The sequence below is a fragment of the Diadema setosum genome, chromosome 3 (assembly GCF_964275005.1).
Source record: "Diadema setosum chromosome 3, eeDiaSeto1, whole genome shotgun sequence".
Lineage (NCBI taxonomy): Eukaryota > Metazoa > Echinodermata > Echinoidea > Diadematoida > Diadematidae > Diadema > Diadema setosum.
The window spans coordinates 29,435,132-29,461,944 of NC_092687.1; the positions used below are offsets into that span (position 1 = coordinate 29,435,132).

General features: G+C 36.6%; 1 protein-coding gene across 1 annotated transcript in view; it reads left to right on the forward strand.

Annotated features, from left to right (window-relative positions):
* LOC140226510 (uncharacterized) overlaps positions 1–8,220 on the forward strand; it is a 29,773-nt gene extending 21,553 nt beyond the window's left edge. The window contains exons 2-3 of the mRNA XM_072306969.1: positions 5,177–5,374; positions 7,802–8,220. Coding sequence (XP_072163070.1) covers positions 5,177–5,374; positions 7,802–8,220 — 617 coding nt within the window. The remainder of the gene's footprint in view (positions 1–5,176; positions 5,375–7,801) is intronic.
* Positions 8,221–26,813: the final 18,593 nt, after the last annotated feature.

A 26,813-nucleotide genomic window follows, 5' to 3' on the forward strand; every position in this document is an offset into this window, starting at 1 on the left:
GATATGAAACTCGTCACACCGAAGACGAGTTAGGTGATACGCTTGGGGTCATCAGATGTCGGTCATCCGTGATCGACAAAGAAAAGAATGTAATACAGAACCTTGAAGTTCTAATGAGATACTTAGTTGAACTTTTTTGGGCCTACATTATTCAGATCACATTTGTTTTTCTGTCACACAAACTAAGTGGAAATTCTGTGCGTGTGCGACTAAGTCGATTTACGGACTTTTTGAGTACTTACAGTGCATAAACTTAGACCCCGTTTACGGTGCGGGGCTGGGCCGAGCCGCGGCCGAGCTGCAATCAAGGACAACCTCAATTGCGAGGCCGAGCCCCGCAATTTAGTCCGTTTACACTGCCGGGCTCGGCCGCGCTTTTGATTCGAACCTTTCAATATTTTGTCGTAGTGGCGCTCTACACTTTTAAACAAACGCAATTTGGTATTGTCTGGTTTTCAGATCCTTTGCCAACTGAATTCCGTGGCGACGAAGTCGCCGTTCGGGCAAAGGCCTTTGTCGAAGGAGAAAATCCTTTGCAGGACAAAACCACCTTAAACTATACTAGTTTTCGACGTTGAAGTGGTTAATATCCTGAATAGCGAAATAGTACAGGCGAGGGTTTGGAAGCCAGACTAAAATTGGCCGCGCATTTAGCCCAGTTTGCGCTTACACTGAGAAAAAGGCCGGGCGCGACCGCGGCTCGGCCGCGGCCGAGACCACCTCCAGAGCGTGGCCTAATGCGAGGCCAATTTTGGCCCCGCATTTGGCCTTTTGCGCGTTTACACCGAACGCGGCCGAGCCTCGCACTGTAAACGGGGTCCAAGTGATCCTCGGCACGTACAAATAAAACATGACAATTAAGTGTTTATAACCATCCTGGCTTTAACAGTGGCCTTTTAAAACATGACCTTTGACCATTATTTACATAACCAATATGACTCCCTCTATAATCTTGCTATCACAATGATCAGTTCAGAGAGCTCTTACAACTATATACAAGCCTGTGAGATTTACCAGCAGTAAAACCAATGAAGCCTCCGATACAAAACAGGGGATATAGAGCAAGTGAGTCTGTTTACATGAGAATGTGATTTATCCTGGACGAAAGTGATACCTCAATTAAAGAGAAAAGGGCAAAAGAAAAACGGGCCAAACGTACGGCTCTAGCGAAAGAGACATCACCTTTAACCATGTAACTATAGGTCTCCTCCAACTAAGAGTACACTTTGAACGTAAGCTTATACGTGAATGATAATTTATGACGATCTCACGTGATCGACACACATTCAAAGGGGACAGTTAGAAGTGGAAGGAGTGCTTAATCGTGTCATTAATTCCTAATCAATGACACCACTACTATAGGCATATCATAATTTCTCATCTAAAATCAATGGCCTATAGGACTCATGCACCATTACTTGTATCGTGCATAAACTTTGTTTTTTAAGCTTTGAGTGAAACGTGTCATAACACAATTCTGTAATTCCATCAGCAGTGATTGATATAATGAAGAAAGATATATCACCGTATTGAACGCTTAGAACCTAACGGGTGGGGGGGGGTATTATAGCATGATACTCGGTTCTTTACTGCCCAGATGCCAACAACACCCATCACCCACGGCTACGCATAGAGAAACAGCCATGGCGAAAATAAAACTTTGCTTTCTCGTAGGCAGAATGACACAGAACCCCGTCAAACACACTTTTATTGGCAGGGATGGGCATGAAAAAGTGTATTACTAATACTAAACAGCGTATGCATTCCATTCATGTGGCGCGAGATACCTCTATAGCAACATAAAGCCTGTCTTCAACTCCGTTGGTCGAACAATGACAACCTGAAATTTCAAAGATATGAGCGAGACGCTATATACACCTGGCCCAGAGTTAATTTATTCAGTTCTCATTCCTACTTCAAGTTGGGTTATGCTATTGTAATCATTCCCATCTGCAGTATAACAAAACCAAAGTGAGGGAAAAGGGGAGAGAAAAACGAGAGGTGGCAAAAGGAAAACTGCATGCACAACTGCAATCCATGTCATTGCGTGTGACAGGTGAAGCAAATGTATTAGTTGTTATAGCAGTGGTTTATGAGCATAAACTGGCAAATAGACAGACAATGTCAAATATAAAAACCATCAATTTAATGTCAGAGAAGATGGTAAACAAGATGCATTGAAACTGTAACTAAATCGCTGCTCTTCTACTCGATCACGGAACGTCTAACTTTATATTCAACAAAAAAAAAACAAATGTTAGGGGAAAGAAACAAATTTAGATATAACATTCTTAAATTAAAAACAAGAAAAAGAAAATGTCCACGTCAGGATTAAAAAAAAAACGCCGCACGAACATGCATTATATTCTAGATGGGAATACGGTCTTGATGCAAAGGTCCAATGATTGTCTCATTACTTTAAAAGCAATCTATGGTTCCCTTACCATCACCAGTACCACACCACAATGACGTCTCTAAAATCAATGGTAGCACATTTATCATTGCATCATGCATTAACTCCCTTTGCCTAAACTACCAGTGGAACGTGTCATATTATATTGCGTATTTCGATCAGTAGTGATTGACTTTAAAGAAGAAAGATGATACAAAAAATTGAACGCTTACCACATTGCTTATAGGGCTATTCCAGTTTGGTACTGATCTGTTCTTTTCTCCCAGATGCCAGCAACATATATCACCTATGGCTAACTAGTGAAACAGCCATGACGAAAATAAACGACAGAGAACCCCGTCATAATCACTACACTTGGAAAGGTGTTGCCCGAAATTCCTCATTATGAAGCAATATCAAGTCACTTCCTTCCCTGCCTGTCTTTAACTCCGTTATTTGGTCAAACAATAACCTGGAATTCCAAAGAGATAAGCGAGACGCCATGCACCTGGACTAGAGTTAATTAATTCAGTTCCCATTCATGTTAGTTATGTAAACGTACACGTTCCTAAATATCCTGCTACAGTATAACAAGAACAAATGAAGAGAAAAGGAAAGAGAAAACGAATGGTGGCAAGCGGGACACTGTAACAAGGGGCAATTTACAACATTAAGTGTGACAAAATTATTGAAGCAAACCCAATCTCCAAACTCCAATACAAAGCAAGGGAAATAGAGCAGCCGTGTTCACGGGTTACGTACACTTGATAAAATAATACGATAAATGACATCGGAGTAAAGCTGAACTGCCGAAAAAAAAGAGAAAAAAAGAAAGAACGGATAAAAGTCCTGCGGGGGTCGAACCTCTCACCTTCCGGTATGGCGTTATGAAGAACCAGCGCGCTAACCGATTATGCCACATGGCTGTCCTGAAGATCGAGTGCGAAACTTAAATCTAAATACTATTGTGACAGTGTCGACTTGTGATGGCGCTATTCAACTTCTCACAAGTGGCAGCGTGGATTCGATCAATATACAGTTGCAAAGAAAAATTGGGAATCGTTCCGTAGAGATTGCATTCTCATTTTCAGTTTTAAATTGCAAAATTGTCAACCTGATGAGGAGATTTGAAAACATAAAATGCATGATTACTAAAGCTTATTGTCTCAGCTACAACATATTTATGTTTCAGAGGAAATGGAGCAAAATCAGATGAGGTAAAGGTGCTTAAACGTTGTCAAGTCAATGCATGGTTTAAAAAAAAATCACCTCCCATAGACATAACACGTAAACTTGTCTGATTTTGAGTCTTTACCTTTAATCACAATTTCTAGTGTGATGACGTCATCATATTTCAAAACCATTACATGGACTTGAAAGGCAAATGTTCAAACTGCAACATATCTGAATTTGGGATAATATTGAGCTTAAACAACAGAGATACGAGCAAATGAATGTCAGAAACAGTACCTCAAAAAAATCAATTCCACTTTTTTCATCTAAAATGACGATATGATGACGTCATCGCGTTTTCCTGGCAATATTGATACCAGGAATGTTATTTACAATTCATATACTTTTGTAATATGCAATAGAAATATAGGGTCAACGGACGATTTAAAGAGCTATGGCGAAATAAACAAAGACATGTTTTTTCACTATATTTGCAGAAAGACGCGCACGTGGAATTTCAACTTTGACGCCAGTGCATTCCTTTGTTATAGGTCGAAATCGATCAGAAATCAATGGATATTGTTACTCAAAGTATCAGGAATCCAAATCAGTCAAAAAAATTGCATTTTCATGTTGCTTACGGGCTCTGCGCGCGAAATTGCGCGGACGGACGCGCACGCGAGAAAATGTTTGAAACGCTTAAAATTGTCTGAAACTTCGAGATTTCCCATTGGGAAGTCGTTTTGAGCCTTTTGAAATTTTGACGCGCGCTTACGCGCGCGTAATGATGACCTGTGTAACTAGCGTTAAAAAGTAAGATAGAGCGTGACCTGAACTTGATGTCCACCGAAAATGATACAGAAATGACATCTAGTTATGAAGTTATGATCGATCATGTGACAAGGTCCAAAAATCACAAAATGGCGCCTAGATGACGTCATAGATATGTTACTGTCATGAAAACCTTATTGTGGCTAGATTTTGTCATGAGACATGTTGACTGAAAATGTCATGTTATTTCGTAATGTCATTCTTGAGATATTGACGACACAAAATTGTCCAGAAAGAAAGAAGAATAAAAAAAAATAAAGAGAGATTTTGACAATCACAATAGGTGATACGCTGATAGCGTATCACCTAATAAAAAAAAAAGAGAAATTTTGACAATTACAATAGGTGATACGCTGATAGCGTATCACCTAATAATAATAATAATAATAATAATAGGGTCTTATTTACCATGGGTAGCCTCTTCAGTGTTGCCACTGCTATACCAGAGGGCCCCGCTATTATTATTACGCTAGCATTGCCAGGTACCCATTTATACTCCTGGGTCGAGAGGGACATAGTGGGTAAAAACATCTTGTCCAGGTACGTAAGCACTGGGCGGGATTCGAACTCGGGTCTTCCGACCGGGAGTCGGGAGTCTTATCCACTATGCCAAAGGCGCCCCCACCTTATAAATCGTCAAAAGAAAAGATGAGTTTCAAAGAAACAAGATTTCACATGGCGTTTACTGTATTTCTCTCGTTATATATACAGTGTTTATATATATATATATATATATGTATATATATATTTTTTTCTTTTTTTTTTCGTTAAAATGTCTAGTTGACGCCATCACGTGTAATACCTGTCTGGAGATGACGTCAACATCGCCAACTCTGCAAGCCTTGCTGTCTGGAGGCGCTGATGCTTTGGGAGTAACTGACCTACCGGTGACACTGTCCTGCCAGTCACCAACTACAATGCCTTGCCCGGATACGTGTGTGGCCCAGCAGTTTATATTTCCATTGAGCAGTGATACCTGTACGTAAATGCTACGATACACTTCTTCGTATACCTTTGAAACTCGTCCTCCCATCTTGACAAGTTATGCGTTTTCATTTCTGTAATTGGATTGCTTCGCTGACTAATGTGCACCACGACCGATCTTAGGACCGCATGATGGTATCGTAAAATGCCAGTCAGCAATTATTGCAAAATATCATGCATGACCACGTGACAGCGGAGCCTGGCCATAATAGAACAAGGTTGTTTAATGAGTGCATTGGTGACATCTTTTCAATTCTTTTTCCATGCTGGATCTGGGGTGTTTCCCCTCCCCCCCCCCCCCGACCCTCAATAGGGGCCCAATTTAGGGTCCATTTTTCACATTTTCAGCCTCTCCTTGAAAACCCTCTGACAGATTTTACCAAATAGGCATTATCTAATTCCGATCCCTGGGATGGTGCCATTTTCTTTTAGAGTATCATGCACAGTACCCCTTCCCCCTGCTCAAAAGCCCCCAAATTCAAGAATCCCCAGATGATCTTGTCTTCAACGAAAAATTGAGCTATATGAGTGACATTGCCAGTCGTATTTCCATTTTTTTTTTATTTTTTTTATTTTTTTTGCGGCGGGTGATAGGAGAGAGGCCTCAGGGCCTGTTGGAGGTGGAGACCAAGTAGGCGCCTATTTTCAGCAAATTTGACATGATGATGAACAGAATAATCTATATAACTACTTGGCTGATTGTATGCATGAACACCGCAACTCATCTGGTGGTGCACGAGGGGGGTCACAGAATCCTTAATTTCTATAGATATTTTTCAAAAAATCACCTCCTTTCAAACCAGGAGTCGTCTGAGAATAACTATACAAGAAAATGCATTGTACATTTCAGTGCTTGCACTTTCAAGTTTGTTGATGGCTGATCCAGGTATTGCAAAGTTAGTTTTGTGATCTTCTTTTGAAAACGCATGTAGAAATATTCTACAAATTTCGCAGATGTTATTGCCAGATTCATTTTCTATGAACGTATGGAAGTTGAACTTGCGATACTCCAGTAGGCGCGAGGCCGTCGGGTCTCTTTTTATTTGTTCTGTTTTTATATTCTTACGAATGCTGCCCTGACCTAATCAATGTCGGTTCATCTTTTCGTTTTCGTTTGTTCATAAACGACACTTCCGGCAACAGAAATGGACGTTTGTGGAAAAACACTGACTGTATCAGTACGAAACGAAATATACTTTGTAATTATTGTTTTTGTTGGTGCTGTTGTTTTTTAGCTAGCAACAGAAACCTAAATCCTATCGACAGAATGTGAAGCGTTTCGTTTCGATTATTATCACTTAACATCAGTCCCTTTCAGTTCTATATCGTGATTGTAATTTTATCAGTGAAGAATTGAAGACCTGAATATAAAAAAAGACTCATCTTGTGTATAAATGATAAATCCTAATTACCAACGGAAGTGCCTGAAATGAATGAGTTAAATCTTATATGAATGTTAGAACAAATGACTTGGGTCATTTTTACATTCATATTAATAGCGCCCTCTCTCATCCTTCTCTCATCTCTATAGCAGAATATCATGTATATGATTCAAAGAACGACCCAAGTCCATCACACAAAATGGGCTCTCCACAACTAATGTATATGTTAATTGTCATAATAATATATGTTCTAATTTGTATATACAATGTTGCCTTCCCATCACAGTTAAATAGAATATTATTGGACAAATAAAAAAGATATGAAGTTGTTTTTTTAAGTTTATTCGAAATGGTCTTCCATGAACTTGGGTCGTTTCTATATTCAGAAACTCAATTGATTCATGATCTTGTTTACTAATCACTCTGTCTCTCTTGTTTCGATTACATTGGTGTGCGCAGTTAAGTATACTAGAAACTGCACTATAAGTATTTACAATTATTATTATTGTTATTATTGATATCACCATTACTGTCATTTTTATTATCATCATGTAAGGAATGCACCAAACGTTTTGAAGACTGTGTTTCTCTTTTCTTGTGTGACACAAACACGCGTAAGCGCACACACACATGCACACACAACTTATATCATAATATGTAATATTTATATGTATATAATATAAATAATATAACAATAATACTTATGATTTTCCTGTTTATGAGTATTTTTTTTTTTTTGGTCGTCATCAATTCAGCCTTCATCTTGATTATCGGCATCGGCCTAACTAATATTGTAATCGTACTTCGCTTTGATCCTATATCTTTTCTCTCTTTTAAGAGAGAAAAACAAACAAAAACATAGAATGAACTTTACTCACCATTAGAAATGGGAAAAATATTGAAAAGAGGCATTAAAAGATGGTAAGGGTGTAGGCCTACTACCATAATGCTCTCTTCCTTTCTCTTTCCCTTCCTTTCTCTCTCTCTCTCTCTCCCTCCCTCTGATGCCCTCCTTCCAACCCTTGAAACATACGCACAGATGGTGACGGTACGGTGACCTTAACGCAGCTAAACTGTAGCGACCCGAGAACTGACGGCCTGCCGTTTGGGCCGGACAACTGCCTAAGCCCGGATATATTTGCCATTATCGCGGGTCCAGCTGCTCAGTCAATAGAAGACACCTTCTCACCCGATGTCACAGTTACCGATATCACAGGCTCCTATTGCGTGTGCGATACGGACAACTGCAACGTTGTTCCGGCTTCAGCTGTCAGTAACCCTACCATGCCTACTACGGAGACTCCTGCGATGGGCAACTCCGCCGAACCGGAGGCAGGCTATGGTGCCGACAAGCACACTACGATGGAGATAACGACAGCTGGCGCAGAACACATCTTGGCGAGTGTAACGTTGCTGATTGGCTCTTTGCTTGGCGCCATCGTGTTCCGAGCCATGTGACTGGACAATCGTGTCAATCACCAAACTACAGGGGACTCCCGGTATTACAAATGAAGAGTTTGTTCGCAAAATCCAATAAGTCTATTTTTGAAGATTTTGAAGTACGGTCTCTATCATAAAGTACAAAATAATACCGTTAAGATTATATATTGGTCACTACATACATGTATAAAGGTACATTTCGAAGTTATGGTCAAAAGAAGCAACATTTTTTTAATTATTCTCTTTATTTTTCTTGACCTTTAATCGCAAATATCTCCATTTGGCAAATATGGAATTATTGGGGCTTTTTGCGAACAAACTCTTCAAATCCTTCCCCTATGTTAAAACTGTGTTATAGCCTATCAGTATCCGTACAAACAGAAAATAAAGATGATAATTATGGGACTCGAATTTTTACTTCGTTGTCAAGACTTTCGCTTCAACTGTGGTCGTTATAACGGAAGTGAAATATCAAACACTTAGTAGTTTGCTCTCTTAAATGCATCCATTAGGCGAAGAAGGGGGAACATGATTAAGTCATCAAATCATGCAGTTCGTAATAACCAATCAATGCAAGTTTAGAGTAGGTGGGTAATATGTAAATTTCATGATCACATCCCAGCATGTAATTGTGGTATTTTGTAAATGAGTCCATAGATTTTACTTCCCTGTTGTTTTTGGATGTGTGTTTTTTTCCTGGTTGGAGGCTCTCAAGAGAGATGTTATCCTTTCCAAATCCCTGGAAACCATTTCTGTTTAACACTTATAGTCATGCAAAAATCATCGAAGGCATTTGATTATGTGAAATGTGACTTCTTGACTATGATAACAAAGGAATAGGAAGAATTAACGGCCTTCACATGTAACTGAAATCATTACAGTCATACCTGGAGAAACATTTTTAATTATACCAATCTGTACTGTTTCTTCATTATATTTTTCTTCACATCAGTCTGTGTATAATCTACCTGTTAGATCGAGTACACATGTGATTCCTATTTCCTCCACATTGACAGATTTCAGACGATAGTACTTATAAGAGTGTTACTCACACATACGTTCGTTTGTCTACTGGTAGAAAAATAAAACGCCAAATACAAGGACTAGTTTGAAAATAACAAATTGCAAGAGACAAAAAAAAAAAAAAAAGTGCCACGATGAGCAGCATAGGCGTTTTGTTTCTTGGTCTTTTAAAGAGTTACCGATGTATGAACAACAACCTATCATTGAGTGTGAAGAGTCTTAAGAGTACCAATAAACACGAACACCTTTCATGGAAATGTGCCATACTGATAATTCTTCAGTTTCAATTTCTAATTTTTAAGTTTTAATTTTTCGGATTTTTTATTCGTCGTTATTTCTTGTTTGCCAGATATCCTTGAAAACAAACAAACAAGCAACATTTAATTATTAATTATGACCAATCATTGTTACCACTTCATCACATAAATAAGGTATGCAAACATTACTACGTCATTTACCATGACATACCATTTACTGAAGAATTATCTACAAAGATTTTTTTTCTCTCAAGTAGCATTTACAATGATAAAACAACAAATCTGCACAGATGCACTTGCACCCTACCTCTTCATTGCACTGATGCATTTTGTAGCTACCCTTTTTGGTTACACAGTTTGATATGATTTGTAAAGAAATATAAGCCATATGCTTTTCTTGCAGCCGTTAATAAGCTTCAGCTTAAGATGACGGTCTCCTGCATTTTGTATTTATTAACTCGATTGAATATTTAATGATTTTCCAATTGTTTTTGTATAATTATCATTCACCTAGAGAATATTTCATTATTGGTACATTGTGACTGTATTTCCAAGCATGTTGTGTTGGATATAATAGTTTTATGTTATTGGGCTGGAAAACTATTTATGTCGTATATAAAAATACTTTGTGAAAAATGCAGAAATAAATCAAATCAGATCAAACCTCACCATGCCATTTAGCCTTCAATGTAGAGAATCTGTAAGTATTCCATTAAATTTCAAAAATACGCCTTTCTCTCGATACGACATTTTTGTAATGTGTGTAAGCATGATACCAGGGTCCTCCTCCCCAAGCAATAAAAAGGGAAATCTAGCACTTTAATATCTTTTCCACTTTTTATCAGGAGACGTGTCTCATTATAAACATGAAAATGTTGTTATTCCTCGCTGGCTGTGTTCATTACATTTATTACAGCGACACACATGTCATATTTCACATTGATATTTCTTTGTACATTCTGTTGAAAAGAACAAGTGAATCACTGAATCATTAAATCATTTAATTATTGAATCATGAAATATAACCATTTTGCCGGTGGTTGCGCTCTTCATCCGCTGCTGGCATGACAAGAACACTAGTCACACACTACATCATCGGAAATTATTTCCCCAAAATAGATAGGGAGACAGTTGGTCATCATTCTTTCAGGATAGGGATAAAATTTATGATGAAAATGTTAGGTTGCTTGGTTTGTGTATGAGCGTGCGTGTGTTCTTAAGCACTTTTTTTTTTCTGCTGTTGTTGTTCTTGAGAGGCTCATATCTTTCTTTCCCATATAAAGGAATTCTGTACTTCATTTTATACATCTTCAAAGGATTAGATTGTTCTTTGACAATGTCTACAAGCTTTATATTGTGCACTGAAAAGAGCGCCGACTTTTTATGATAGCCTTCTGCAAAATATGTTCAGTCCAGCGCTCCGAAAAAAGCCTAATTGTTCTTCATAATAGCCGGTCGTGCAAATCTGTTGGTTCACTGTTTTATCGTCTTCATAGTTTGCAGAGATATTTTAAAGGGTATTTGATTCCTCTTTTTTTTTGTTATTGTTGATCATCTTCCTTATTACAGCAAGGATTTAATCTAAAAGCTGTTTGTAAACGATAAAGTAGAATTTCGTAACATTTTACCAAAAAATGCTCATGAACAGAAAAAATAATAGTGCGGTTCAGAAATGACAAACTTTAATTCAGAAGAAAAATACAAAGAATTATAACGGAATAAAAGTATCAGTAATTGATATAGCAGCTATTAAAAAACGCAGAAACGCTTGACTGAAACGTACGACTATTGTAATCCTCTCCATATTTGGTGTTTTCAGCTTGTTATACTGAATTGCGATAGTAAACAGGTTGTTTTATTTATTAAAGGAGCTATGTACAACCCTAGTGCAAATGATGCATGTCGACTTGAATGTATTGATTCATGAAGATGTGATAATGGACCTACTCCACACAAAGACTAAGAGCGAAGATCTTTCTTTGACGCCGTCATCACTGCGGCCATGTATGTATGTATATATATATATATATATATATATATATATATATATATACGTGCACATACGGGCCTATAGGACTTATTAACCATATAGGACCCATTAACTTAAACAACTCTTAAGTTCTATTCAATTACAGTTTTTTTTTTAAAAGGATGATTCTGTACAATAAAAGAAAGAGAGAAGCGAAACGACGATAAATTTGTGATTGAATTTTGAGTATTAAAAAAAAATATGTCGGCTTAATTGGACACAGGTGAAAAATCTTGTCTTTCAGAGTTTTGAAACTCCTTAAACCTCAACTTTATGTGGGGAAGTACCACGTTTGTACGTGTTTATAATCTATATTTCGATTTTCGGATCAAAATGAGACCAGTAAGAATTGCAGACTGATTATGATCTGGTCCTCTGATGACTGACTACAACGGCAAACAATAAACACGTTCACATGCAGGCAGACAAACAAATACACACACACACACGCACGCGCGCACAAACACACAAACACATACACGCATACATACAAAACTCTACAAACTTGCACAAGAGAATATAGCAAAATGATCTCTTGGAATTGTAGAAACTGGAAGCCGGTTTAATCATGCTGTGTTTAAGTACTGCGCTTCCCATCAAAACACCCATTGAACAATTGTACATGTCACTGAAAGCGAAAGTGTACATTTTATACTGCGCAGTCGTAGATATTTTATAGGAAAACTAGGTATTTAGTTTGCGGATCTGTAATTTTAGCAATTTTTTTTTCAGCAAATATTGGACCATCCTTAAAAAAAAAATGATGAATTTTTGAAGCTTTCACACGTCTTGTTGATAAGACACAATACTTCGTGACTTAAGCCACTTATGAAAAACGATACCTGACAAGTACAAAAAGAATCCCATAAAACCTTCATTTTTTTTTTTTTTTTTGGAGGGGGGGGGAATATATATTTCCTTAAATATCGTTAAACTGGTAATGAAGAATCATATCATTATCCCGGTTTTCTAAAAGGAGGTATGTTAAATGTTCTTTGGTTATGCCAGAAGAGTGAAAATAAATACTGCATTTTCGCCCTATATTCTTTGCATCGTTTCCCTTACATGACCTAACGAGATGTGGTCTTGTAAGTCAGAGACGGCTCACCTAAACATTAAAGAAATCATGACTTTTCAACGCACTTCTGTATTTTCTCAAAGCTTCATCGATATGACAACCAACACCATTCATTGAGTGTATATTTGTATTTCATTTCCTTTTTGACAACTCGATGAAGGGAAGAATAGATTAAACATTTTTATTTGTAAAGCCGAATGTCGAAATGTTCTTGATGTTGATGGGCTTTTGAAGGCAGCGGCTGTTTTACAACGTTCATAGCTGGTGCACTATTTCATTTGTAAAGATGTGAGAATTTAGTCGGATCACGCTGAATCATATTGACATCATATAGCATCATGAAAAGTTCGTGCATATCTGTTGCCTCTTAAAACCTCGAAAGTTAGTTTCTTTGATAGTAAGATGGTATATTTTAGACGTATACTGTATTATCCCAATCATTCCTATAAAAAGGGGAAACTTTTCTTTGGTGGAGGGGGATACAATATTATAGATTTTCTACAAATATTTCGGGAAAGTTTTCAGTAAGATTGGTGCACAACGTTTCAAAAAAAAAAATCTTCATTCACCTTCCCATCAAAACACCCATTGAAAAATACACGTCACTGAAAGCGAAAGTGTACATTTTATACTGCGCAGTTGTGGACATTTTATAGGAAAATTTAGTATTCATTTAACGGATCTGTATTTTTAACAAACCGGACTTGTGACTTTATTTCCATTGTATTACTATTATTTTTCTTCATTCTGTATGTCTCTCTCTCTCTCTCCCTCTCTCGCTTTCTCTCTCTCCCACTCTTTCTCAATGGTCTACGTGCATGTACGCTGCATATATCATTTCTTTTTAAATGTGAGAGTGTATTTTTTTTACATTGAACATTCTCGGGCACTATGATATATGAACACTAGGTTACGTTAGTAGGGTGTTTGTCATTTGTATTTAATTGGATTGAATTAATGCAGAAATATTAATAAGATACATCACTGAACGTTGGAGGAATATCGCACCATCATTTAAGCTTTGAAGCTTTCACAGGTCTGGTTAAAAGCAAACGTGTATTTTTTTTATTTTTTGAATTGGCCATTTTTGCCCATCAAAACACCCATTGAACAATTCAACATGCCACTGAAAGCGAAAGTGTACATATCATACTGCACAGTCGTTGACATCTAATAGGAAAACAAAGTATTCAGTTCTGTATTCACATCTGTATTTTTGGCAAACCGGGCTTGTGACTGCATTTTCATTGTATTACTTTTTTTTTCTTCATTCTGTCTCTCTGTCTCTCTCTCTCTCTCTCTCTCTCTCTTTCTCTCTTTCCATTTCTCAGTGGTCTACGTGCATATACGCTGCATATCTTATTTCTTTTTAAGTGTGAAAACGTATCTTTTTACATTGTACAGGCTTGAGCATTATGATATATGAACACTAGGTTGTTTGTGTATTGATCTTTAGTTTTGAAAATCAGGCTTATGACATCTCTTCCGTGATCATTATTTTGTCTTCAAGTCCAGAGGGCGACCTAAGTTTCATATTCATTTGTCTTCCTAATGACAAAAAATTATGGGAAAATTCCTTCTACTGCTATGTTCATTACTCAGAATGCAGAAATCTTGTAGAATATCACAAGGAAAATTGTGGGGAAAGATCCCTACCACTAGTAACTCGTATGCAATACAAAACTCGCAGTCTTGATGGTATTTCGACATTAGTTATGGTGAACGATTTGATTGATATGGAAAAGTTTCAAATCTACTGTTAACATCCATTAAGAGAACTTCTATCAGGTTATAGTTCTTTTTCTGTCTGTCCCCATAGTCATTATGAATGAATTTGTCACAAGATGATTTTATCTTCTTAGGAACAAGATTAATGAGCAGTTACTTGTTTATGTGACCAAAACAAAATTTCGTGACTGTTAAGGAGAGTATATGTCATAATGGAATAGAAGAATCCCTTCTCCACCCTAACAAAAATGTTTAAAAGAAATAAACTTTAAGGGGAATAAAACGTTGTATTTGTATTTCATATCCCTTGACGCTTCGGTGAAGGGTAGAATAGATTAGACATTTTGATTTGTAAAACTGAATGTCGAAATGTTCTTGAAATTGATGGGCTTTTGAAAGTAACGGCTGTTTTACGACGTTGATAATTGGTGCACTATTAAAGATGTGAGAGTTTAGGCACAACGCGCTGTATCATATTAACATCATAAAAATTATAGCATCATGAAAGGTTCGTGCATCCCTGCAGTTTCCTTTTAATAGTAAGATGGTATATAACCCCAATCATTCCTAGAGGAAAAGAAATGGAAACTTCTCTCTGCTGAAGGGGAACACAATATTATACATTTCCAACAAATTTATTGGGAAAGTGTACAGGAAGATTGGTAAAAACAATTTTTGGATTAAAAAAAACCCCACACATTCTTCATTCGCATAAAATTTCGTGACGATTCCTATGGGATTCATGACCATCTCTGGCCTTGGAACGTTATCTTTCTGTTTGAATTATAACAGCGATGGGTTTATTCTCATCACACCAACAGCAAGAGAACGATAAACTTTTATTTGATAGTTACATTAAACACGAGCTCAAAAAAGGATGCATTCCGTTTGCTTGTGGGCAGCGTTAACTTTACTCTCTTTTTTATATTAAATGATATCTTATTGTTATTTCTTGTCTTCTCTTTTTCAAAGGATGCCATACTTTTTTTAGGAGGTATATTTCATTAACAGAAAAGGAAAATGTAACCATATATCCCTTTTACTTCTCATGTCGATCCATCCCCCCCCCTCTAGCAACAAAAAAGATACTGCTCATCTCCCAAGGGACCTACATACGATATATTGAAAATAATACACCAGTGGTTCCATGAGATTTGCTTCTATAGGAGATATCTGCACGATAAGCCAAGCATAAATTCTACTCACAAACATAAACCTAACCATGATCATAATTTTCATTCAAACTTAACCCAAAACACTATCGAAACCTTAATCGTAACCATAGGTCCTTGGAGAAGATAAAACCAGAGGAATTGCTGCATGAGCAAATGTCCTGTCACAGCACCAACACATGCCTACGGATCCTTTGTTCATTAACACTGGTTATCATTGTTAGAATGGCCCCTTTCCACTGGCAATCGGATTCTCATCTGAACCGAAAAAAAAAAAAATACCACAATCTTGGCGTTCCGACGAGTTCCAATCAAATCTGAGCCGGCAAGTGGAATTCGGGGGACCTGTTCTATCACATCCAACAAAGATCCTGACGTTGATGATTGGAACCTTTGAAACTTTAACCTTCCAAAGCTGCAGTTGTAGAAACTGAAAGCCGGTTTAAGTACTGCGCTTCCCATGAAAACACTCATTGAACAATTCTACACGTCACTGAAAGCGAAAGTGTACATTTTATACTGGGCAGTTGTGGACATTTTATAGGAAAACTTGATATTCAGTTTGCGTTGAACCGGGCTTGTGACTGCATTTTCATTGTATTTTTTCTTCTTTTAATCCGTCTGTCTATCTCTCTCTCTCTCTCTCTCTCTCTCTCTCTTTATTTCTCAGAGGTCTACGTGCATGTACGCTGTATATCTAATTTCTTTAAATGTGAAAGTGTTTTTTTTCTTTTACTTACATTGCACAGACTTGGACATTATGGTATATGAACACTAGGTTGTTTGCGTGTTGATCTTTAGTTTTATCTTTACATTATGACGGCTCTTCCGTAATCATTATTTTGTCCTTTTAATAGTCAGAGGTCGACCTCAGCTTCATATTTCATTCTATTCTTAATGACAAGAAAAAAAAAAGAAAGATTGTGGGAAAATTCCCTCTACTGCTATGTTCATTTCTCACAATGTAGAAACCTTGTAAATATCACAAGGAAAATTGTGGGGAAAGATCCCTACCAGGAGTAACTCGTGTGTAATTAATACAAAACTAGCAGTTCTTGAGGGTATTTCGTCATTAGTTATGGTGAACAAATTGAATAATATAAAAAAAAACCTACAAATGTACTTTTGGGATCCATCAAGAATACTTGAATTAGGTTCTTCTTTTTATGTCTGTTCTCATTGTCACACTGTACGGATTAGTGTTTGATAAGATGATCTTTCTTTTTTTTTTGTGTATGTAATGAACAAGGTTAATGAGTAGTTACTTGTATTTGTGGCACAAAATTTTTTTGACTGCTGAAGAAAGTAGTTGTCATTATAGAATAGAAGACTGTCTGTAGTCCCCCCCCCCAAAAAAAAAAGAGGTATGGAAAAGAAATAAAGTTAATTTGGAATGAAACGCAAAAACTTCATTGGATTGAATTAATGCAGAAATATTAGAAAAAGACATGACAGAAAGTTTGAGAACTATCGGCGCATCCTTAAAACATGGATGAAGTTTTAAAACTTTCACACGTCTTCTTGATAAAATGGTAAAGCTCGTTATTGCGAAGGTTTGTTATTCCGAAGACTCTTTGTTCCTAAGATTCGTTATTCCGAAGGTTCATTGTTTCGAATTTCATTGTCGGATTAACGACCCTTCGGAATAACGAACCTTCGGAATATAACATTCGGAATAACGAACAGCACCCGATAAAACACAATACTTCGTGACTTCAGCCATTAACTCTTCATTTGCCATGGTTGAAAACCCCCGTGTGCCACGTTATTCTAAGACACGAAGTGTTTAAAAAATGTCAGTGGATGTTACAAAACGATTTTATCATGTCTGCTACGTCCTTGTCCTTTACAAACGTCCACAAAACGTTTTTATTAGGTCTTCTACGTCGACTTCGTTTTTAATGAACGTTTAAAGAAAAATTTTTATTTCATCCGCTACGTGTTCCTCAAGGGTTTCTTTATCATGCCTATTTATGAATATTCAAATGATACAATAAAAGATTTGAAAACTAGTGAAAATATATAAAATACATTGAAATTTAAAGATTTATGCTGGGTTCAAACTTTTTGTGTTAAAAGTAAACTTACCTACGTTATTTTTCAGCTTTCTGAAATTTCAAACTGTGTTATGATATGTGACCCTGCATCACAAAACACACATAAAGTCGCCAAAAATGAAATTTTAGTTAATAGTATATTCTAAAAGAGCAGCCTTTAAGCTTTACAATGATGTATAACTCAAATAACACGGATTCTCTTAACCTATCTAAATGTTGGAAGAAAACATACACTCGGGATAAGTGTGAACTGAGAGAAGAGGTTTGAAGTGCAGTGTCTATTCAAGCGCTAAATAATACTCATTGACACTCATTACTGCAAACAATATCTAATTCCTGGGATATTAATGTCTAAAAAAGAAAGAGATCCACCAATATTATCCATTCTCGAAAAATCATGAACAACACATTCAAAAATACGCGACATATACAGTGCAACTCCTCGACCACTCTTACTGGGACTGTTATTAACAAACATATTGTCAATTGCCCCCCCCCCCCCAAAAAAAAAAAAAAAAAAAAAATCAGAATCAGACTTTAACCAGGTTTCATTTAAACCAATAACAGAAAATATCTGGTTTGCATCAGTCTCTAAACATAATTTGAACTCATCAAAATGTTTATTCACTTCCCTGGTATTCAAATGCAACAAAGAAAATGAATCTATAGAAAAAAGAATAGTATACATATCTTTACATTGACTCACAGTAATGTATAATTAGACGATAAAATTTGAGTAAACTCTTCACTGAAATCATTGGGCAATTCGTTTGCGGATGAACTTAAGTTGTCAGCACCAAGGTTGTTCGTGTACTAGATACTTCACTAATTGGATCTGATTCGAATTTTAGATGCCTGAATAACTTTAAAAAGTCATCACTTCATAGAGAGCGAAACGGTGCATTCAGGAAATTAGCCATTGTAAATGTGGGACATATTATCCATGAGAGTTTGTGTTGCCAGACAAAAGGCAATGGCAGGAAGGAGTGCATAATGCGAGAAAATCAACCGACAGAGAGGTCGCAGAACATGGATTCCGTCGAAAACTTGAGGAGCAGATGATCGCTGCGAAGAAGTCGAACAAGGAAGAAAAGCGAGCAGTATAGGGTAGACGAGGAACCGCATTCTAATGATTTTTTTTAACTGTCTCCCGAAATGTAGTCCTTCCTTGAAGGCAACGGCTACTCCGTATTGCCTCCGTTCTCATTCCGGGACAATCCGTGAAGACAGCGGGACGTCCGTATTATCATCGGCTCCATCCGGAATGAAAAAAAAAAAAAATCGTGTATTTTGAAGACACAAATTCATACAGTCCATGACATTTTCTCGCATCTCCTCCCCCCCTCCAATCAATTCAACCATCAACCTCTCATACGGTACCTCCTGTCGAACAGTTATCGCCTGAGAAGTTTCAGCCACCGTCACACATCCCCTGGCTGTCTTTTTCGCTTTGTTTTGCTTTGTTTATGCTGTGACGTTGCCGCAAGGTGAGACTTTGCAACAAATAGATTTGCTTTTATGATATCGAAAAGCAGAGCGTATGTATACGGCTGCTGTAGCTTTTCTGTTTTACTTGTTATACTGAGCTCTGGAGGCATAATAAAGTATCAAAAGCAAAAGCAAAAGTCCTCTGCCAACATTTTTGGGATATAAGTGTAAGGACCGCAAAGGGACACGGTTGAATCCGTGCTCTTCCTTGATGTCCGTGTAAGCCCTATATCGTATCCCCTGTGGTCCTCGTTCATTCCTTGTTTGTCCGTGTAGGCACCGTACTTGTCCTCGTAGACTCCGTACCTGTCCTCGTAGACTCCGTACCTGTCCTTGTAGACTCCCAGTTGAGATCGTATTCACACCGGCATTGAGAGGAATATCGATATATTGCACGCCGGAACACCACTGATGACGATCCGTGATCAATCATCCGTGAAGTGATCCGTGAAAGTGTAAAAGGGACGTAAGCAGACTGAACTGAGTCTCTTCAGTACAAGAAAAGTCTCAGTGACTTAAGGGACTAGACTGATTCCAATCTGCGGATAGACTCTCCCTTTGTTTATCACTTGAATAAATAGAAAATGAACACGTACATAACGAAATTTCGGATAAAACGAATCCAGAATTAATCTTTTTAAAATCATCTATATTTCTTCATACATTTCAATTGTTTTTCTTTATCGAAATCTAGAGTAAACGAGAGAAAGCTGTCGATAGATAGGACTTTGATATAACAAAATCACGTTGATGTATCTCCTTATCTTTACAATTCTTATATGTGCGGTCCACGATATGTATGCATTTATTCTTGTGAAAGTTAAATAGGATATAAATTTGTTATTTTTTCATTCATACAAACGTCCGTATTTATGTATGCACATGCATAAGTTTGTGTATGTATGTATGTATGTGTATACCTGTATGATGTATTATGTACACATCCAAAATTTGCTAAACCCTCTCTTTTTTTTATCCAATTTGTTTTGTCCTTTCCATCTCCCCCGGGAGGCGAAAGCTTTTACTGATAATGTTATTATTTTGATGGAGCAACTTTTCTGAATATGTTGCTGTTCATCACCGGGTATCTTCCTATTTTCCCAATATCTATTAACAAATATGTGTAGTTTATTTTACTGAGAAAGCTACGCAGAATATAAATATGTTATTTTTGTAACCCTGCCCCCTTATACAAAGGTTCGTACATGGTATGTGAGTACATGCAAATGGTTGTGTATTTGTGCGTATTGTGTATACTTGTATATATTGTATACACATATCTATACTTACATGCCTTTATCTCTCCTTCTCCCTCTATCCCTCTCGTATCTCTATATTCTACATCTCTTCCGTAGTGATACTTGCTTTGAAAATCACCCCATAAAGATATTTTTCTTCATAAATTTGCAATTCTGAATGGAGAATGACATTTTTATGTATATTTTTATGTATATTTTTGGACAGTTAGAGGAACTATTCTGTGAGTTTGATGTTGTTATTTGGATTATGTTTAAAGAAGAATGTGGGTCACGGATATTTCTAGGGGTCGGGTGAGAGTGCTAGGGTATATGTTTCATCTGATAATCTAGTCATTAGAATGAAATTTGGTTATGAAATATTAGAAAACAGTTGATATAATTATATTGGGGTTGTGCAATCACATCTTTAAATTGTTAAATATTTTATTTTTGGTTATCATCAATCATGCAAACCTGATGTTTTGTGTATGATGTTATAGAGTTTTATTGGAGTACAGGCAAACCAGCCGTTATAGTAATTTTTATATAGTTCTGATTGTTTTGACAAATGTGGAATATGTTCTTATCTTGCATGATATATTATATCGGATAATGCTCAACTTATTGATTTGCGCACTTATGACATTTTCCCACTCAATTCTATCACACGTGCAAATGCTTTACTCTGTAACCGTCCGAATGTTTGAATTTATATGTATATATTTTATGTAATATTACACGCAATTTAGCCCTCGGGCTACGAGATGTGATATGAATAAATAAACCTTTCAATAATAAATCGTCAAGCTTAGCTTATGATGATGGTCCCCTGCATTTCATTTTTACCATTTCCTATTGCTTCCTTTCATATATGATATTCGTTCTTGAAAAAAAAAAAAAAGAAAATGTATGTAAGATCCAAACGTTACGAATATTAGCTGTGTAAATGACTATGTAAGTATTTTGTTGATTTGTGAATTTGTATTGATTTTGAAATGCAGAAATAAAAACTGAACTGAACTGGACTGAACTGAAATAAAACCTTTCAATAACGACAGTCACCTGTATTCCCTAGATGTCGTCAAAATCAACCATAAACGTAAAATGGCCAACAGCTAGGAGCATAAGCATTTGAATAAATATAATAATATGGTATACCAGTAAAAGTCAGGTGAATAAGATTAATTGTGCAACGTGTGGGTGGAATGCATCTTTAATATTACAAGCTTCGTTTATCAAGGGTCTCATTGTCTTTGTTCTATTTCCTGCTTTAATAACCATTGCATTCCATTTAAGTTTACGCTTTCTTTCCAAGTTTGTTATATTTACAGAAGAAAGAAAGATGAATAAACCTGAAACCGGAAAATTAACACGTATGTGCATAAGGCACGCTTGATGAATACAGTGGACTCCCGTTATAACGAAGTCCTCGGGACCGGCAGTTTTCTTTCGTAATAACGAAATTTCGTTATAACCGAATGAATAAACAATAAAAATACATAGAGTTGATAATGTTGCGGCCCTAAATTTTATTTCGTTGTAACCGGAATTTCGTTATAACCGTGTTCGTTATAACGGGAGTGCACTGTATAAAAATAACAAATGTTTATGAGTGCAATGAACAGAATATTTCATGAAAAAAGAAATGATCCATTCAAAGAGGCGCAGCCAAGTTGAATGAATCAAAGACTTCCTCTTTCACCGAATGAAATATTCTGTCTGTTGCACGAATGAAAAAAAGAAGTATTATTTGTTTTTTATAAGGCCTAAATTAGATCTTTGTTATCTTATGTTTTATTAATTAAGAAACAACAAAGAATCTGAGATCAAGAGAGCGCTCACTGCGTGCTTTAAAACGCTAGCGCGCTGTCGTATACACGCACTGCAGACCAAAGGGTTTTACACACGTAGTGTGCGGCGTTCTCGGCGTGCGTGCAATGGAGCAAATCGTATGGATCAAAAATTGCACGGTAAATGAAGCCGCAATTGCACGGATGATGACGACATAGTGAAATGGGCCGAATGATCAATGTCAAACAACCAATCACATGACAGGGTACTCTTCAGGCGTTATATAATACCATCCATCCTTGCGTCGGTGCAGACAGGACAGCTAATAAAACAGTACCACTTCACTTTTGAACTGCAGAACAAGTTGTGCCTGGCAATCAATTCACTCACCCGACTGCTTGTGTCTTCCTCGGAACCTGATTCATAGAAATAATTTTCACGGAGTGGCGCTTATAGACGGTAAGCGTTGAATTGCTTGATTTAACTTGATTTTCAATTGAATCTTTTCTCAAATTTCACAAGTGACGCATTATAGGCGAAAAGCTTTGAATTACTTCATTTAACTTAATTTTGAAGTGAATTTATTATCAAATTTTAAAAGAAAACCAGATACAATACAAATCACAAACAACAACAACAACAAAACCATCATATCACAATGAAAAATACGAAAAAAACACATTTTGCTACAAACCCGATACGCAATGACATCAGATAAGTCGGAAAAACAAGGCCATCTGTGAGTAAATGACAGCATCAAAGCATTAGGTCCGTTACTAACAAAAGTGTGAAATATGAAGGAATCAAATAAAACTAAGCATCTAAGTACTAGTAAGTTCCTAATAACGAGTTATACGTTTCATGTGTATAAAAGTACACAAACTAGCCATGTAAAGAATGATATGAAATCTTTGCTAATATCTATATTAAAGAACACAGATTTCAATTCAGTTTCTAAAATTATTTAAATTATCTTTCACCTGATAAGGAATTCAAGTATTTCTTTCAAGCAATTTGAATAGATAATCAGTGTGGGGTTTCCATGAGAGATCATTATCAATATATAAACCTCCTTATTAGATACAATCGATTTGCTGCAAATTAACAATATCAAATATGAAATGACCAGTTACGAGATTTTCACTTTCTGATGACTGTTAACAAACACTGTGTAGCGATTTCATATTTTTTTAATATTCAGAGATTAATCCTGAACAAATTCGTATTCATCATTAAAATCCCCCCCCAAAAAAAAAGAATTTTAGAATTACGGGATTAGGATGTGAGAAAAAATATTTTAGAGTCAAAGCAGGTCAGACGCGTTTCATAACGACACCCCAGACGATATATTTTAAGGACTAGATTCATGACCATTAATGTTAACACATTTCTTCTGTACAGTTACAAAGATAGCTGTTGCACCAGTCCAAGGCCTTTGCACGAATTCCATAGAGGGAAAGTTTGCATAACGAAATATCGTGGTATACTGTGCCAATGGCCTAAGACAGGTCCAAGAAAATGGCAACAATGCAGGATGTATTATTTAACTGTGATTTTTACGTGTTTTTATTAAAAAATGAATCTTAGTGCACGTGAACACACTATTTTAATTTTTTTTTTTTTTTAGATATAGATGTTGAAAGCAACATTGTGCGATGATTGCTTAATTTCCCTTTCTGGCTCTTTTTAAATAAGTGAATAATAGATATAAGCTTTAGTAATTTTGATTTCATCTGAAACAAATAATTCTTGCTATAAGGACATATTCAAAATGTTAAAGGAATAATAATGTTATGAGCAGTGTGGTTATATTTATAGATAAATCATCAAATTCACAGGTTTTCTGTTTTCAATGCTTGTTATTCATTATGTCCTTTATTTGAAGAGTTGAAGATGTTGAAGTTGAAGAAACCGATAAGTCCATATTTGCCAAATGGAGATATTTGCGATTAAAGGTCAAGAAAAATAAAGAGAATAATAAAATAATTCTTGCTTCTTTTGAACATAACTTAAAAAATGTTCCTTTATATGTAGTGACCAGTATGTCATTGTTTTGTACTTTGTGAAAGACACCGTACTTCAAAATCTTCAAAAATAGACTTATCTGTTTTTGCGAACGAGCTCTTCATTTCTTCTCCCACAACTTACTGGAAAAAAAACATGACTGTAATGTTCTTTAGATTGTCAAATTTTACAGGCAAGATCAGAACTTGACACTGACACTCATAAATATATATATATATCTATATATACTATAAATAGCAATAATAAAGTCACAACAGAGGAATGCAGGGAATGCATTAATAGCCAATCTTGATTTAATGAATAATCCGAATTTTCGAGGAACCTTCCTCTTCTATATAATGCGTACAAGCACTTGACAGATTGTATCACTTCATTGCCATTATGACGTTTCTATTATCGTTCATAATTATTGTCTCCTTTGTGCAGCGCGTGCCATCTCAGTGTGACGTCTTCTCTGTTATAACGCACAGTATGGCACTCATATATTCGCGCAACTCAGCATGCGTTTATTGTTATTATTTGTTATCCTTTGTTTTGGTTACACTGAGACTACGCGCGCTGGTGGGATATTGACATATCACTGTGAAAATCCATTGGCACCTTCATTGTATCATGTTAACTTCATTGACTTTATGACGTTTCTATTATTGCTATTATTGTCTCATGATCTTTTTGTGCAGCGCGCGCAATCCTAGTGTGACGTCTTATCTATAATGACGTAGAGTATGACACTCATAAGCGCACAACATGCGTTTGTTGTTATTATCTATTATTTTTTTTTGTTTTGGTTACACGTATTGCGCGCGCTAGCAGGGTAGTAACACCTCACTCTTAATAATCATTGTGAATACTCGCACTGTCATCCCTGACGAAGAGGAAGGTTCCTCGAAAATTCGGATTATTCATTAAATCAAGATTGGCTATTTATGCATTCCCTGCATTCCTCTGTTGTGACTTTATTATTGCTATTTTTAGTACTGCCAATACGCGGAACAACTACAATATATATATATATATATATATATATATATATATATAGCTTCTGATATTTGGATTGGCTCTTACAATTACTTACTTACTTACTCTTACTAGCACAACTTTATAAATCAATTCATTATTTCCCTTTGAATTTATCACATTATTTGTCATTTTCGAATTATTTGCAGCATCATGATGTTTGATTTTAAAAAAAAAATCAATCTTAGCCTTTTGCAACGCGTAGGATTGTTGCAATAACGTATACTTTTATTTTTTTTTTCGAAATTGGATTTCACTGAAGCAAAAAAGAAACAGGAAACAGACCGCACTGAACACATTTTAATGTAAATTATCAAGTCATGCCTTCTTCATTTGGATTTTCATTACAATATGAGGTAAATTTGCTCATAATCGCTGTCACGAGTTTCCTTATACCATCGGAGACATTACTTATTTTCTGTAATCTTGCAGGTTTCTATTATTGTGTGCAATTTGCATACACAAAATACTCAAGCATCCTACTGTTCCTGCAGTTCAAGGGTTGCAATGTCTTTCTGTAACACATCCGCCCCTTCTGCAAACGCTCCTGAAAGAATCCTGCGGTGCTGACAGCTTCGCGAATGAAAACTGAGACACTCAGAATGTTTCAGGAAAGCGCGGACGGTGCCGATGGGGATCTGAAAATGCAAATGCGCTGCGGACATTCGTGGATAAGGCACGAAAGAATCAACAGATTTCAACGAGCAAAAAAAAAAAAAAAAGAAAAAAAAAAGGGGGGGGGGAAACGATGCACAATGAAATTAAAAGACAGCGTTTTGGAATTAAATGTTTTTAGGATGAGAAGACCCTATGTGACGTCAAAATACGAAGAAAGGGTATCCCTATTAGTATGCCTCATACTGTCTATAATGTGGACGCCATTCACGACGCAAAAACAACAGTTTATAGCTTGGTCAAAGCAGGACCATTTCAAAGAAACAATGGTTTCCGTGAACAGGAAGTGATGACGTCAAGCAAAATGACCAGTGCAAACGGAAATATTTAAGAAAGTTTTGACAGGCAGGAAAAAAAACAACAGCCAATAAGCAAAGGGGGCAGGAGTCTGTAAAAAAACAAAACAAAACAAAACAAAACAAAACAAAAAAACTTTCCAGGAAGTCACTTCATTTAGCTTAGTTTACACGGAGGCCTATGGTCCAACAAATGTATAAATATGCAATGTTTAAGCGCAAAGTTTAGAGGCCCTATAATTTGCGGAACACTCAGGACCAGGCTACGTAACTTTGAGATTGGCAAGTAAGAGTGTAACAGTGTGTTAATTGGGATCAGTGTCTTTCAGGGATTGTTGCATTCAGCTCGGACAGCCCGACCGTCCAGAAGACAATCGAGGAGGATTCGAGTTTAAACACCGGTAAATGTTGGTGTTTAGGGTTCCAGAGAGCACCAAAGTTTGAGGTTCCGACAAGGACCAAAGGTGGAAAGAAAACGATCAGAAAAGGGAGACGACCCGCTACTTCAGGCAGGGCATCGTCGACAACCGAGAGCAACCAAGCAAGGGAGCTTCGACAACGAGTACTGCATGTATGTACATAGACCTATAACGTGTGTGTGTGTGTGTGTGTGTGTGTGTGTTTGAGTGTATGTGCTTCTGTGTACATGCGTGTATGTGTAATCACATGATGTGTGAATGTATCATAATTATTATGTTAGTTTTCGTGTATATATCCCAGGTGTATCACCTTCACAC